Genomic DNA, 14,042 nt, shown 5'->3' on the forward strand with positions numbered 1-14,042 from the left:
ATAGGCTTCTTGCTAAGCGTCATAGAGTTTTTCATCGTTCCTAGTCGATGAAAAATGAACTTACCATCGACAACGGAAGATAGGCTTTCGACATTGTTCCGTCGAGACTCGTCTTGTTTGAGCCACGAAAACATTGTGACGGTTGCTACCGCTGCGGACTAAAGTTTCGCTTGAATCGCTTAGAGTACCGGATTTCACCAGGTATACGTAACAGTTCGACGCGCAGCTTTTCTAATAGATGAATGGGTAATTTGTGCGCCACGTTAGCCCAACGATCGACTAATCGTTTTCGATCGCAGATTCTTCTAGATGAGCCAAACACTGCAAAACGGAGAAACACGTATTAAAGCACGTTTCTCAAAATAGTTCGATCTTTGGTCACAAACTGCTTCTGATCTCTGTACAAAATTGCCCTTGACACTAACACAGACCCACAATGTCAACCCAGCTCGCGTGGTGGGTAGCTTTTAAGGCAACTAACTACGTTTTTTCCACCTAAAAGTTCGCTTGTTAGCTAGGTGGGATTTTTATTTGAACTTTGCCCTATACATTGAATTTTACGCCATCATCGCGAATAAATGGATTTTAAGTTTGCGACTTGTAGTCGTCTAGAAAAAGAACTTCCAAGAAGTCTGGCATGCATTGTTGATTATAGTCCATTTGTTCCATAGGGTGTTGGCATTTTTGCTTTTGTACAATACAGTTTCGTTTACAGTTCGTAGAACTAATATTTTCCAGATGATTCAAGCGTAGGTCAATGATAGGACTAGCAAAGGGTCCGATTGTGTTTCCGTGCTATAATTTGAAATGATTTCCGGTCAATAGAAACCCGTCATTTGACGTATATTCATTCAACGTCATACGTACTGCTCCAATAACATGATGATTCGATTTTTTGTACTTCTGCTAGGGCTAGCCATGATAAACACGCTTCTGTTATTTGAGGATTGTTCTTCTTGCCTATTTCTATTGCTTCTACGATTTGAACGTGTTTAGCGATTAAACAAACGATCTAGTAAATGCAAGCTAGCGAGAAAAGCGGTTGTCAATTATAGTTGCCAACCATATGCATGTCGGCACCCGTACCAAAGAAACAGGAAACGATCTATGACACAGATTCAAGCAGGGAGGTCTGATGACTTACGTAGTATTATTTAGAATTTCAAATTGGTCAGCTGGTACTACGATGAAGCACTGCTTCAGACAAATGTCATCTGCCAGTGCGAAACGAACTGTGCCTCCGCCCGGTTTCAAACCTAGGCCATTTCACTAGGTATTTATTTTTTCTTTACTAGACAAACACACTGATACGCCACCGTCACGGAGCCACTATCGACGTTACAAAAGCTAGTACACATTACACAGATGATTGAGCGGTTATTCTGTTTGCCGGGATGTGTGTTCCGGAAGGTCTCCAGTAGTGGTGATCACAATGATCTATAGTGAGCATATCTGAGGATCCGTTAAAAATATTCATCCTACCGCTATAAAATGTGTTATGATAAAATGTACCACTGATAACTAAGCTGTTGTTCTCCCCCCTAATGTCAAGGTATTAATAAGAAAAACAAGTTGAGGGATAATAATCCACCGTATCTCAATTCTGTACGATATGATAGAATGTTTACGTAATGGAGTCAAAAGCGCTTCTGTGGATCAACTTAGTCGAGCATTACCTGCCCGATGCTGTCACTTAAATTATATCGCTTAGCTTGTATAGACATGTTTTCACACTGTTTGTCTATCGCCAAAAGGAAAAAACCAAAGTGATACGCCTAATTGATTTCGTTCGTTGATTATTTGCAGAATCTCTACCGTATTGCTCTATCTCTAGTGTTCGTACCTACTCACGTAGGTCAGACGTCGCCTCTGAAATCGATGTTGGACGCAGACGTTTCTTGTGTCTGATTAACTTTAGCCGTTGCCCAAGTCTTATAGGATGCTGATGAGGCTTGGATACTGTCATATCATTGCCTATCAGTACGGCAGCTCATTTTCAAATCTGCATGTAAACTAAGACCTTTGAGACTCGTTCATCCCTAGGCCATCTAACTAAATAGTGTTAGAGATGTAAAGGTGACCTTTTGTGTGGGCAAGGAAAACGGCTACGAAAAATGTTTAATCATATAGCCATCTGTCTCCACACTATCCCCGCACTTATTTCTGCGTTCATTTACCACATTCGTATAATAATGCAATCATCCTTTAATATTTTAAAGTGTGTGACGGTTCACTACCTTTGGCAAAGACACACTGTGTATTTGATTTTTGTATGGATAGCTTATTGCCCAGTGGTATGAAAACGATACGCTTAATCATTGCTCGGGTTGTATGGCCTTCCTATACTAATTTAGCATTTAGAACAGATAAGTCGAAGAAAAGAGGGATCAAAGGAATGCTTCGTATATATTCGACTAAGTCCAAGGAGTGACGCCGGCGTTTGCCTCAGATAATTAGGTAGAATTTTTTTTCATTTGGTTCTCGTATTAGTTAAGCGGGTCAAATAGTGGGCTTTATAAGAACAGCAAATATCGCAAGCAGAAAACACCCTGACGAAACAGCAATACCACGTGTTACTTTGAGGCCCGGCTAGCAAGCCAGTCTCAGAATTTACAGTAGCATTTGGGCATTATTCTAAGAATATGAGGAAGAAACATGTTCCGCAGCTGGCCTAGGTCAATAGCTAGTAGGTGTCAACAGTAACAAGCGGCGAGACAGCCTTCAACCGAAACGGCCGCTACACAATTTTAACACGGCCCATACAACCGGGTTTGGCTGTGCTGAGATTCTCCCAGATGAGTCTGACGCCATATGAAATCGTTAGTGCGGGCACGAATCAATTGCCGTATTCAGCGAGAGGAGCGACCGTTTTTCAATGGCAACGCTCTGTATTGATACTTTTTTTGACACTTTCTGTTACATGCTAGATGTAGCTAATTTCCGAGGAGAATAAAACTAGTTCCAGATAGCAAGAATATATTATCTATTCCGGAAGCGAAGGATGAGTGCAATCGGAACGTCATTTATACTGCTAGTGGCTGTGCTGTTTAATACTTCATGTCCCTTGTCTAAGTCGGTTTCTAGGCCGGCATCTGTCAAGTACTGTCGAAAGCTATCCAACCACATCTGCTGAAACTCAAAACAATTCGTTCTGTAAATAGGGAGATCGTAAATCTACTGCTGTCACAAACTTGCGCTTTCCGATTATGCGACTTGAAAGATTGCTCAGGAAAACTAAGAAAAGTAGGGGAGTGAAGTTCCAGTCCTATGCCAGACCTATTAGCCGTTTAAAGGGGTCTAGGTGCGTTATGCTGTGTTGTATCGTGGTGGGACTCTCTTGCAGAATCGAAGCAATGAGCTGACTTAAGCTTATACGAAAATTTCCACAAATTGCGCTTGCTTGGTGTTTTGACCAACGCCCTTATGAAATCGACGAATACAGCACAAACGTGTGGTGTAGAATTGTTTATGTTGAAATTTTATGTTGACAAGCAGCATCTAGCGAGTAACCGCTGTTAATTTTCCCATCCAGAAGCAGTATTATTCATTTGAGATCATGCCTCGAACCGTAAACTGATACACAAGGTTCTACCTCAGAGTATATTGTTATAGCTTCCAATCATAGGTTTGTTCGAGCCGTTCTTCAGACAGGCGTTAACGCTCCTATGACGTTTCGTATGATTTTCCATTGCTCTCACTGTTCTACAGTGCCAGTCTATACTATAATCGATCCACGTCCAGTTGCCTACACAGTGACTATATTGAGTAACAAGCGTATATTTCATCTACGACCACTCTGATGACGATTCGTTATAGATATAAGTTATCCAACTTATATCCACCATCGGCTATATCAATTAGGCGGGTAATCACACATAAAGCGACCATCTACTTGCTATGGGCACGTATACACATTAGAACCTGTGACGATCTTATGTGGTCGAAGGGACACGGTCCTAAGTAGCGTTGCCTACCCTGAGTCTCTGCTGCTTCTAATTGCACCGATAGATGTTCAGTTCGACCTGCGAGAATCACTTGTAAATCTCGCGAATTTGTGTATACGGTTAGTGCACGAAAATGGTATGCATAGGTATGCGTAGCATGCAACAGATGTCCTATTATACGGGAAACAAGGACTGATGAAATGTTTCTTATCAAAGTTCGTAAGCGTAAGTTCGATATACAAATTATTAGGTTCGTGATTGTCAATACGTGTACGTAATTTCTCAAGGGAGCATACATGATAAGCAACGGTAAGTTCCACCATGAAAATATGGTAACGCGTTTCTGAAGAATTATATTAGGTTCTTCCTTTAAACAGAGTATCAGTTGTATTAATCAGAAGCTGAAAATCACTATGAAGACGGATTGTGTAGCTCATTGATAATTATTCGATGTTTTCACCGCCAGGTTCAGCACGGGTTGTAAATCCTTTGGTTCTCAAACTCGATAACACGTGACGCTATCAAAGCTATATATAATAGAGATCGAACTATACTACGACCATATCGATCCAATGGTCTAATTCAAGCAGTATGTGCTTACCTTATTAATGAAAGAAAATAACTTGAATATTTCTTGTTCTGTACATCCGGTCTTGATCTTGATTAGTTTAAACATCATTGGGAATGTACATACTCAGCTTAAGTAGATGCACACTTGGATTCGTGACGGATTCACATCGGTGTCGCCCACACATCTACAGCGACGTCTATCTACCTAGTCTTGATACGGAGTACTCTACACCCACTGCAAATATGTATTGACCTATATATAATGCAAAGCGATACAACGTTTTAGCACTGTTCGTTATCGTTCGACACCTGTAATTGTATCATTGCTCCGTAACTCTCGCCGAATAGGCACTAAATAGACAGGCAACATTAGGGTAACCCGAGCGTATAGCCGAGGTAGTTGTGCTGTTTACTGACCGATGTTTCCGGGGAGGCAGGGAACAATGCACTAGTAAACCCTGCTGAGACATAAATACTTGAAACAGTCGCAGTTCGGTTCTACCTCAGGTATCTCTTCTCAGGTTGTAGCTCGCTTCGGGGCCGATAGAGAAAGGGTGCTTTTACGCGGCAGAGACAGCTAGCTGCCCGGCAAACCTAGGCAAATTAGGCGTTGATGGTCAACGTTGATTGCTGGTATAGCCGCACACATAGTCATATATTGAATATTGACAATGGCAAACAAAGACATAGCTCTTTGCAGAGTATTCGACTGCACACTATTCGGTTCTATAGGGTTGAAGGGCACACTATAGGGTTGAAGTTCACAACTCGATTAAGCATATGTGCTTGTGTGCAGGTAGTTATTGTGGTGCTGCGCTGCGTACCCTCTCGTGTACAGCCGAGATGGTATTAAATTTGTCGTGTGTTTGATAACATAGTTTGCTATATTGGCTTTCAATACGGATAGGTATTGCTTTGTGTACCATTGTGCGGGTTTCAGTTCAGTTGACCTCTGTACTCTGCGTGCTTTAACTCCGCCTTTTTTCTTCCTATGCAAACTACCATTAAGTGAGTTGTCTAAATACGCTTTTAAGTATCTTGTACCATTTACCACTTTACTTTGTTGATCGCCTAGACGAAGCTTTTTCGGTCATACCTTTTTTCCTTCTACTGTGTAGGAACCTCTCAGTTTTCTCTGCGGGTCAATTCTAAATCTGTTTTCGACATCCAGTTCGAAACAACATGCAGAGTTCCGTCTGCTTAAAGTTCGACTGAGAAGCCAGACTTGGCCCGGACAGAGGTACTTGATTCGTATCTTTATTTCTTTAAAAAGGCCCTAGAGATAAAAGGTGTTGTCGTAGAAGGCAGGGTAGAGTATCAGCAACAATCTTTATGGAACACCGGCTCTTATAAAATAAAGATTTTCGAACTCGTGGTCTTTCTGTCTTGTAGATAATCAGGTTATTATTCGACCTAAGTATAGGTAACATTTTTTTTAGCATTATCCTCCGCAATACGCTGTTACACAACGTTTCTCAGTTTCAGTAGTACTGCTGGATAGGTCGCGCGAGTCTTTCGGGTCTTACGTCTTTTGGGGTTGTACTGCATGTCAGAAAGCAAACCTACGGAGTCGTTCCTATATTGTTACCCTAAAACCTCCGGCAATGGTAGTACTGTTCAAACGTATATTGGTATCAGCACCATTTCCACGTTCCTTAAGTTGTTGGGTAACCAATCCTTCCAGAGAATCTTTCCGCTCTGTTTGCAACCATGTCCGAAAACCTTCTCATGAAAGTGCTTCGGAAAAAGAGCTGTCTGGACGAGGAGCTTTTCCCATTTAATTCACTTTATTACCTCGGTGATTGTGAAGGCTGACATAGCGCCTGAATCAGTACTTCTTTGTTTATATGTCCCACATTTGAAGTCCCCGAACTAATCAATTATTTAATATAAAATGGGAAATTTCTATAATTTGAAAATGTTAATCTCGGGCTTGTCATGTCATCTCGGATCATTTAAGGGATCCTGGTTAATTTCTTTCTAACATTTTCTCTTATTGTTTGCAATGAAGCCCCTTGATCACCAGCTTAAGCCCATTGATATTCACAAACTTGCAGACACGCTTTTGTATATTGTGCCACGAATTTTGACAACAGCTCTTTGAAGGCTTATGGAGCTTGTCTACTACGTTTCCTTCGCCTGGGAAACTCTATTTAGTTATGATCACCGAAATGTTCTTTGTTCGATGACACTTACCAATCATAAGAACTAAAGGGTATCCCTCCCTGCCCTTTGAGAGGTTAGTTCTATAGCATCGCCTATAAACAGGCTTGCTCGCAGTGACCCATTCCTTCTACTATCTGTAGTTGAGGAACCTAGGTTTCAGGTTGAGGTGAGTATTTTGTTTGAATTGGGCGCTTCGTAAATAGATTCTGTAATGTCATCTAAAAATTTCGTAAACTCGGCCCGCAAACAATCTGGGCTTAGGAGCACCAACAAATCCGGCCCATGCAAATGATATCAATTCAATCAAAACTTTTTGCTCGTCTCAGTTGAGATATTAAGACTGAGTGATTGGCGACAACGCATGCACTCCTTTCCTTATCTGTAACCTATTCTCGTTAAAAGAAAAAAAAAAAGAGAGAAAAGCCTAACCTATTCTCAACGCAATGAGCATAGGTTAGGCTTTTCTCCTACTAACTATTTAATTCATCATTGCATGAACGGAACTGCTACAATTGCAGTTGGCTTGTACCATTCAGAGATGATTGACTACTTCAGGTTAAGGTGAGGAGGCGACAGATCATCCATTCCTATTAGCTACCATCATCATCTTCGTGGCGTTTTTTGGCGACCGTTTCTTTTTTGTCATTTCATTTTCACTTGCTTCGGTTTACCTGTTGCTTCTCGTAGATCTTTCATGTGTTGCTTTTTCAATTGCCTCTTCGTACCTCCAGCAGGACATCGAAGTGGCTGCACGTCCTGCCGCAGGACGAGCACAGCAGAAGGGGGTCGGTCGCCAAGTGACCAATTCTGCCACACTTAAAGCACCTTTTTACTCTAAATTTTACATTGTCGAGCAACACTCTGCTCATATCTTTGGTGGTTGAAATATACAGGAATCGATACCCAATAGAACCTAGCTAAACTGCACAAGGTAGTGCCAGACACTAATATTCTTTCTTCTCGGGGGTTCTGTTTGAATTCTGATATTCTCCGCGATTCCCATCATTTATTTGTAACTTGTTTTTTTCTCTGCTATACGATCAGGAAAAGATTTACATCGCACAGAATTACTTTTGCGGGAGAACCAACCGCATCCCCAACAAGCACCTACGTATTTGTTTCTCTGTAAATAATATACGCAAACGTTACCTCACTGCCAAGTATGGTCTCAGCTGTCCTGATGGATATGTCGTCATGCTTAGCTTTCGTGACCGAGTCTAGCGTTACTAATTCTTCCTGAGATTTGAGGTGATCTCTGGTAACATCAGGAGCAGCCAAGACGTAAAACCATTTTTGACTTTTACTTGGAGCGTATCCTCTACAGGCTTCTCCTTTTTTGTTCTACTGATTACTGTAAGGATCGCTGATTTATATCAAAATACATTGCATTATTTCTAGCTAGAGTGCAGCTGTTCTGTTTTATACATAATCAGTAAACGTATATATATATATGTATATGCATACCTTACCTAAAGTTCATACAAATATTTATACATTAATTTAAATGGAATATGTATCTAAACATTGTTCAGATGGAACACTGCACGTTTTTATTTAGTAAGGAGAAGAAGTCCTTTTTGGCTAAGATTCACAAATGTTATCGTTGTTTTTCAGGAATGCAATGATATAATGCAACTGACTGATATATGCAAGTATATATATCGGGGTTTTTGTTATATTTAATTGTAAGCTAGTTTATACTTTTTGTTTTGACGATATTCAGACGATAGTGATAGTAACGCTGTAAATCTTCACGCAAACAGAGTATCTGGTTGTATATAGTTCGAAGCGCCTCTTCGGAGGTGCAATCTTTTAATCGTTTGAGGTCACGTTGCAAAAAAAATGTTACCGAACTCGTTTAGCGATTTGCGCAGGTGTATCTAAATGAATTAAGAAAACATCAATTCATAAAAAAAAACTAAAAAAAATACGAAATTTGGTTCTTTTGCTCGAGATTACGCCATATGATTCTAACCCTCAGATACGTCCAGAAGTATCCAAAGTTATAACACTTCAAGCATTATTAAATCATTGAAAATGCATTGCGAGGCCTTACATTTATTAAATGTGAGTCTACTTTAACAGGTAATTCAGTGACTTGGCTATGGAAGCCTTGCAGATCAAAACACAGGGCTTAGCGTCGGATCACATGTGAGCATCTTGCGCAAGTGTTTCAGGTTATTGGTGATCTAGTTCCGCATTGTCGAAACAACGACGTTCAAAGATGGCAGTTGCCTCGTTAAGGTCAATATCTCTTGTAGCATTTTAATTCTGTCTTGTTTAAGCATACACTTCAACGTCAAGTAATTACAAAATTTACATTCAGTACGACCGTTAAGCATCTTATCAGACGGCTGACTCCTACGACGACACAAAGTTCGTCCATGCTCGGATTCGAACCTTGACCATTACCCGTCTCTCACGTACATTAGCCAAACGCACTAGTCACTGCGTCATCACCGGGATAAAGCACTTACATTATTCAAGAACCGTTAGTGTGCATTCTAACTCGTGAAATATTGCTGGGTAAGAAACACGGCATACTGTCTCGTTTCGAGTACCGTCCAAAGAGACTGTTATTTCAAAGCAATTTTCAGAAAGCTTTAGTAGCTTAATTTGAACTTTAAATGTTCAATTACTTTGGTGTAGTATGGCGTGCGTCAAAATAAAATACGTCAAAGGAAATGTACAGAGCTTCGACCCTCAGATTACGGGCTTTGATAAATTTAACGTTCTTGCAATCTTCGGTACTCAAAATACGCGGTCTAAGAAAGCAAAAATGTTGTGACGTAAATAGTGCCCGGCTAAGTACTACGACGCACGTATGAAAACTTTAGACAGTTTAATCGTTTGTTTTAGGTTTTATTCAAAAACACCAACCAGATGAAGTCATCGTCGCCTAGTGGATAGGGCTTCTTACAACGAGTTCTCTCGAGGGCGATGTGAGTTTTATTATTACCAACTAGGATGATTAGCTTTATAAATAAAAAGATTTAGTTATTTTATCAGATCTTCATCAATCGATCGTTAAAGCAGCTTTTCTGGTTTTCAACATATACCAACACCATATCCACGTTAAATAAATAGAGTTTAGTCTGTTTTTTTCCATCATATTCTGTTATATTTCAAGACAGTAAGAGCTTCTATCGACGCACCTCTCGATATATACTATATATTTTAAACAGGTGAGAGTTTGTTCGTCTGTCCAGACGATTTCGATCTAGAAATATCTGCGGTTCCTCTATGTAGACTGGTTATCACGCGAAAACGCTACAGTAAAAATGCCATATCTGGGAAAAATAGGGTTAATGCTGATAACTAGAAAACACTTTCTCATAGAGTCCATTGCTAGCAGTGAAAGAAATGGATGATCGTTCTTATCAGTTATTTTGATAACGGTCGCGTATTTGCTAAATATCGAAAAGTCAAATGAAAACCAGCTTACAGAACAAAAGCTCTGGTCCAGATCCAACTGGTTTAAGTAAGCTCAAGATCAAAACAGGACAAGGAAAAAAATAGTCCTAAGCAGTACAGGATGTATGAATAAAGCAAGGCTGAGGACTGACGAAATATTTAAGAATGAACTTTTTAGTCGCCAAAAAAAAGTCGATTTTTGCTACAGTTCGCTATGGCAGAAGGCAAATGGCAATAGGTATTCGGCATCAATATTGGTTAATGAGTCGGATTACAAACAGATCCCACCGATTTAATTCAGCTAGTTTTTAATTAAAACTGCTCAAAGTGCCCAGTGACAATCCTCAGCCACAACTCTTGAGCGTTCTTGTCCGAGCGATGAAAGACGTCGCCTGTACTCAGTCTCCCATCATACTTTTAAGGCATGGGTTTGTCTTTAGCTGTTTGCAAAAACGATCTGCGCCAAATTTTTCTATTCTAGGTCCACTAAGGACAACGATGAAACGTGCCCTGATCACACGTTTTCATTCTCCAGTTTAGTAAAGCGTATTCGCTTTTGTCGGACTATTAGGTAATAGCGTATTCTTGAAGAAAGGGTGCTTCCGTATGACCCCTATATCGCAGAGAGGCACTGGAATTATTTTGAAAGAAAATAGGCGTAGGACGATAGAGACCGACAAAAGAAGGACCCTTTGTAAACGGCATCATTAGCATTATATTTCTGCGTCTCTCCATGGTGTAAGACGCGGAACTTCTACTGTTGAACGAAAGAAGTTATTCGAGATAGAAGAACACGTATTAGAAAGGTAACACCGCGATAGAGGGCGCGCCTTAGCAACCAGTCCGCCCGTCTCCTTTTATCTTATCGCTTCTGTCGTCCTCAAAGTCACAGTTACGCCAAGCACTACTGAATTCACAATATCCAAATTTTTTGATACGCTTAGATATATTGGTTCCAGGATCCGACTAAAGGTATCTACGGAAATGTCTAAAGAAAAGCAATAAAAACAGAAGTTCCGCGGGTCCGAACGGGTCTCTCAAAGGAAATAAAAATATGCCTTGCGGAGCATCATAAGTCCTCGTGGCCTAATGGATAAGGCGTCTGACTTCGAATCAGAAGATTGTAGGTTCGAGTCCTGCCGAGGACGAGACATTTTTTAGTCGCTCGCCTTCAGCTTACTGTGCGCCTACATCACAGTTCGGGTTGCTAGCGTGGAGTTAATACCATCGACAACATCAGCTTTATTCTAAGTGACAGTGATCGCTATATCACTCACGCAATTCAAAGTTCGCATGATATAAGTAGCAAATATTGTTAAAAAAAAAAAAAAGAAAAGCGGATTAACAGCACTTCTCTTGCACAGCAGAGACGACCACTAATCTTACAACAACATTTTATCATGATATGTCTTCAAAACACAATGCTTAAATTACTTATTCCCGTTTTTCATTTTCCCAGAGAGTTTTCTGTGCATTGAGTGAGTAGTCATGAAGCGATATGTAACGGTAGCATCATTGTCGTCTACACACGCACTGTTGTAACAGAGGATCGAGTTAAATTATTCATTACGTTATAAATGCTGCTATCAAGTGCACGATCGTGAAGTAGATGCTTAGAGTTTTAAGTCCAGAACCGCCATTACGAATGAGAGCATTTCTTCCTTTTCTGGCTTCTAATATATCCCTCACATGCGTCCCTAAGGCTCGCAGGCGGATCGAGAAACGTCAGATCAAATTAATTACATCAGGTTTTTACTGCACAACCGTTTATGTAAAAAATAAAAATTTATTGGCATTATGAGAGCATGCGAAACCCATTCGTTAAGCGGTACCGGATTGCAATTGATATTAAATTGATAAGTACATATGGGTCTTTAAGAACAACAAGCGTTTGTTCAGGGTAGGCGTATTTCGTGGTACTGTTGAGAAATATGCGTGAAATTGCAAAAGCACAGTAGTTACTTCTTCGCCTGGTGAACTTAGTCCCGTAGATCTGAACTTTACATAGAAAGAAAGTTCAGATCTACGGGTCTACATAGAAAGAGACTTCATAAGATCCAGTTATACATCTTGATAGTACTGCTACAAAATTGCCTTAACAGTTTAGGACAAAAATAGAATCGAAAAACTTTATCATCACGAATTCGATAGATGTTCAAGCCATTTAGATATTTCTCGTTTATCTTTGTTAATTTTTGTTTTTTAATATTTACGCAGTAGTCGTACAGATCTCAACCATGCAAGACCTACTGACATTTTCCCCTACATAACCTGACATGTTTAAGATCGTTCGAGCAACTCAGGCAGTAGCGTTTGGCGAAAATCGCAGACCTCCCGCCACGCTAGGCTGGCAAAATGCTTTGTTATCAAACACGAGAACTTGATAAAAGATTGTCGTTTACAGTACTTACTTCGTGCACAATTTCGCATTTCGTAGTTTGCTACAGATAAGTATCGTCGAAGACCATCCGGTTGTCATGTATTAGTTTAAGTTATATTAAATTTATATTAGATTATTAATATTATAGCTCGATATCAAACATCTATAGCGTATTTTGCTAGCAAGGCCAAAAACGGAGGTGAGCGCGCAGTTCCGATGCCCATGATTTTATAGCAAAAAAAATTTTTAAAAACGTTCGGCAACCGTTTTTCTATTATTCTTCAATATTCTCAATTATTGACGACAGACTAATTTTCGCACCCATCAAATGAATTCAGAGTGAATGATTTCAGCAGCGACGAAAGAGACGATAGGAACTCACAACTTATTTGGAAGCTATGCTAAACTTATTGTGCAGCGATAAACTATAAGTGAAAATAGAACTTTGTAATCGAGCGAAGCTATTCAATGGATTACAGGTTTTTCGCTTCTGCTAATCTACCAGTACAGATAGAATCTTTCTGTATATAAATTAAATCAACTCAAAGGGCTATAAACAAACAAACAAACACCCTCATATTGCCATTCGGCCTAGACCCGTGTGTAACAAAGACAAGAACCTACCTTCCCACATCGCAGTGATAAGTGCATTAGCAAAGTGAACTTCTTGCAAAGCTTTGAAAGTTCCAACGGGCTACTACTGTTAAGTTAACCAAGAATGCTGGCCTCCTCTATTCTTCTCACTCTACAGAGCCATTTCTATCGTTCCTGCATTCACAATTCGATATTGGCTGATGACCAATGTACTTTTAGACGGTTATTGCAATTATGTCATCCCGTAAATTTATACGATGAGGGTTAGCATAATCTCGTTCAGCGTTTCTCCATATGTTTACATACTTATCCTGCTCCGTGTGGGCAAACCAATGGCTGGGTTAACATTACTGCAGGTTGGACGCAGTTGACGTCAGAACTGTTCACTCTTTAGAGCCTGTATGACATCGAACTGGTGATTACTAGATCACTGGATAAATCTATGAAAAATAGTGCGTGGATAGGTAAACTCTTGCAGCTTTATTGTACACTATTCTACAGTAAATTTTACTGGGGAAACTCATAGAATAACTATTTAAGCGCGGCAGTTAAATATAGTTTCAGTTGTGTTTTGTCTCTCGAACTATAAACCGTCATTCAATTTTTACTACCTCTTTCCGTTTTATTTACTTGGCCCTATCGTTGCACCCTTCACGATTTATCAACTGATTGTTCACATTGCTCCTACGGCTCAGTCACCGAGCGGCTATCCGTCCATGCAAAGCAGCAGACATTGACTATTAATAAGCTACTAACTTACCCGGTCATTCCTTTGTCAATGCTTCTATTGGCATTATCGATAAAATGATCAACGCTTTGTCTCATATCCGTCATAATCGGTTTTTTTCTTGGCCACTTTCTTATCCGACAGCCGGCCTCGTTTGGCTGTTGTCCTGTGTCACCTCGTACAACCACCCTCTGTCCTTTAATCCTGTGTTGCTCCTGTCCTCTCGTGAGTGACGGCAGCGCCATCG

General features: G+C 40.2%; 1 protein-coding gene and 1 non-coding gene across 2 annotated transcripts in view; one reads left to right on the forward strand and one right to left on the reverse strand.

Moving 5' to 3' along the window:
* The window catches only part of LOC111265620 (EH domain-containing protein 1), a 19,340-nt gene extending 5,380 nt beyond the window's left edge, over positions 1-13,960 (reverse strand). The window contains exons 1-2 of the mRNA XM_022842440.2: positions 13,829-13,960; positions 65-321 (exon numbers count right to left, since the gene is read on the reverse strand). Coding sequence (XP_022698175.1) covers positions 65-134 — 70 coding nt within the window. The 5' untranslated portion in view covers positions 135-321; positions 13,829-13,960. The remainder of the gene's footprint in view (positions 1-64; positions 322-13,828) is intronic.
* TRNAR-UCG (transfer RNA arginine (anticodon UCG)) lies at positions 11,170-11,242 on the forward strand. The gene has a single exon. It is a non-coding gene; the product is annotated as a tRNA-Arg (tRNA).
* Positions 13,961-14,042: the final 82 nt, after the last annotated feature.

The sequence above is a fragment of the Varroa jacobsoni genome, unplaced genomic scaffold, assembly GCF_002532875.2.
Source record: "Varroa jacobsoni isolate VJ856 unplaced genomic scaffold, vjacob_1.0 scaffold_993, whole genome shotgun sequence".
In the NCBI taxonomy this organism is placed as follows: Eukaryota; Metazoa; Arthropoda; class Arachnida; order Mesostigmata; family Varroidae; genus Varroa; species Varroa jacobsoni.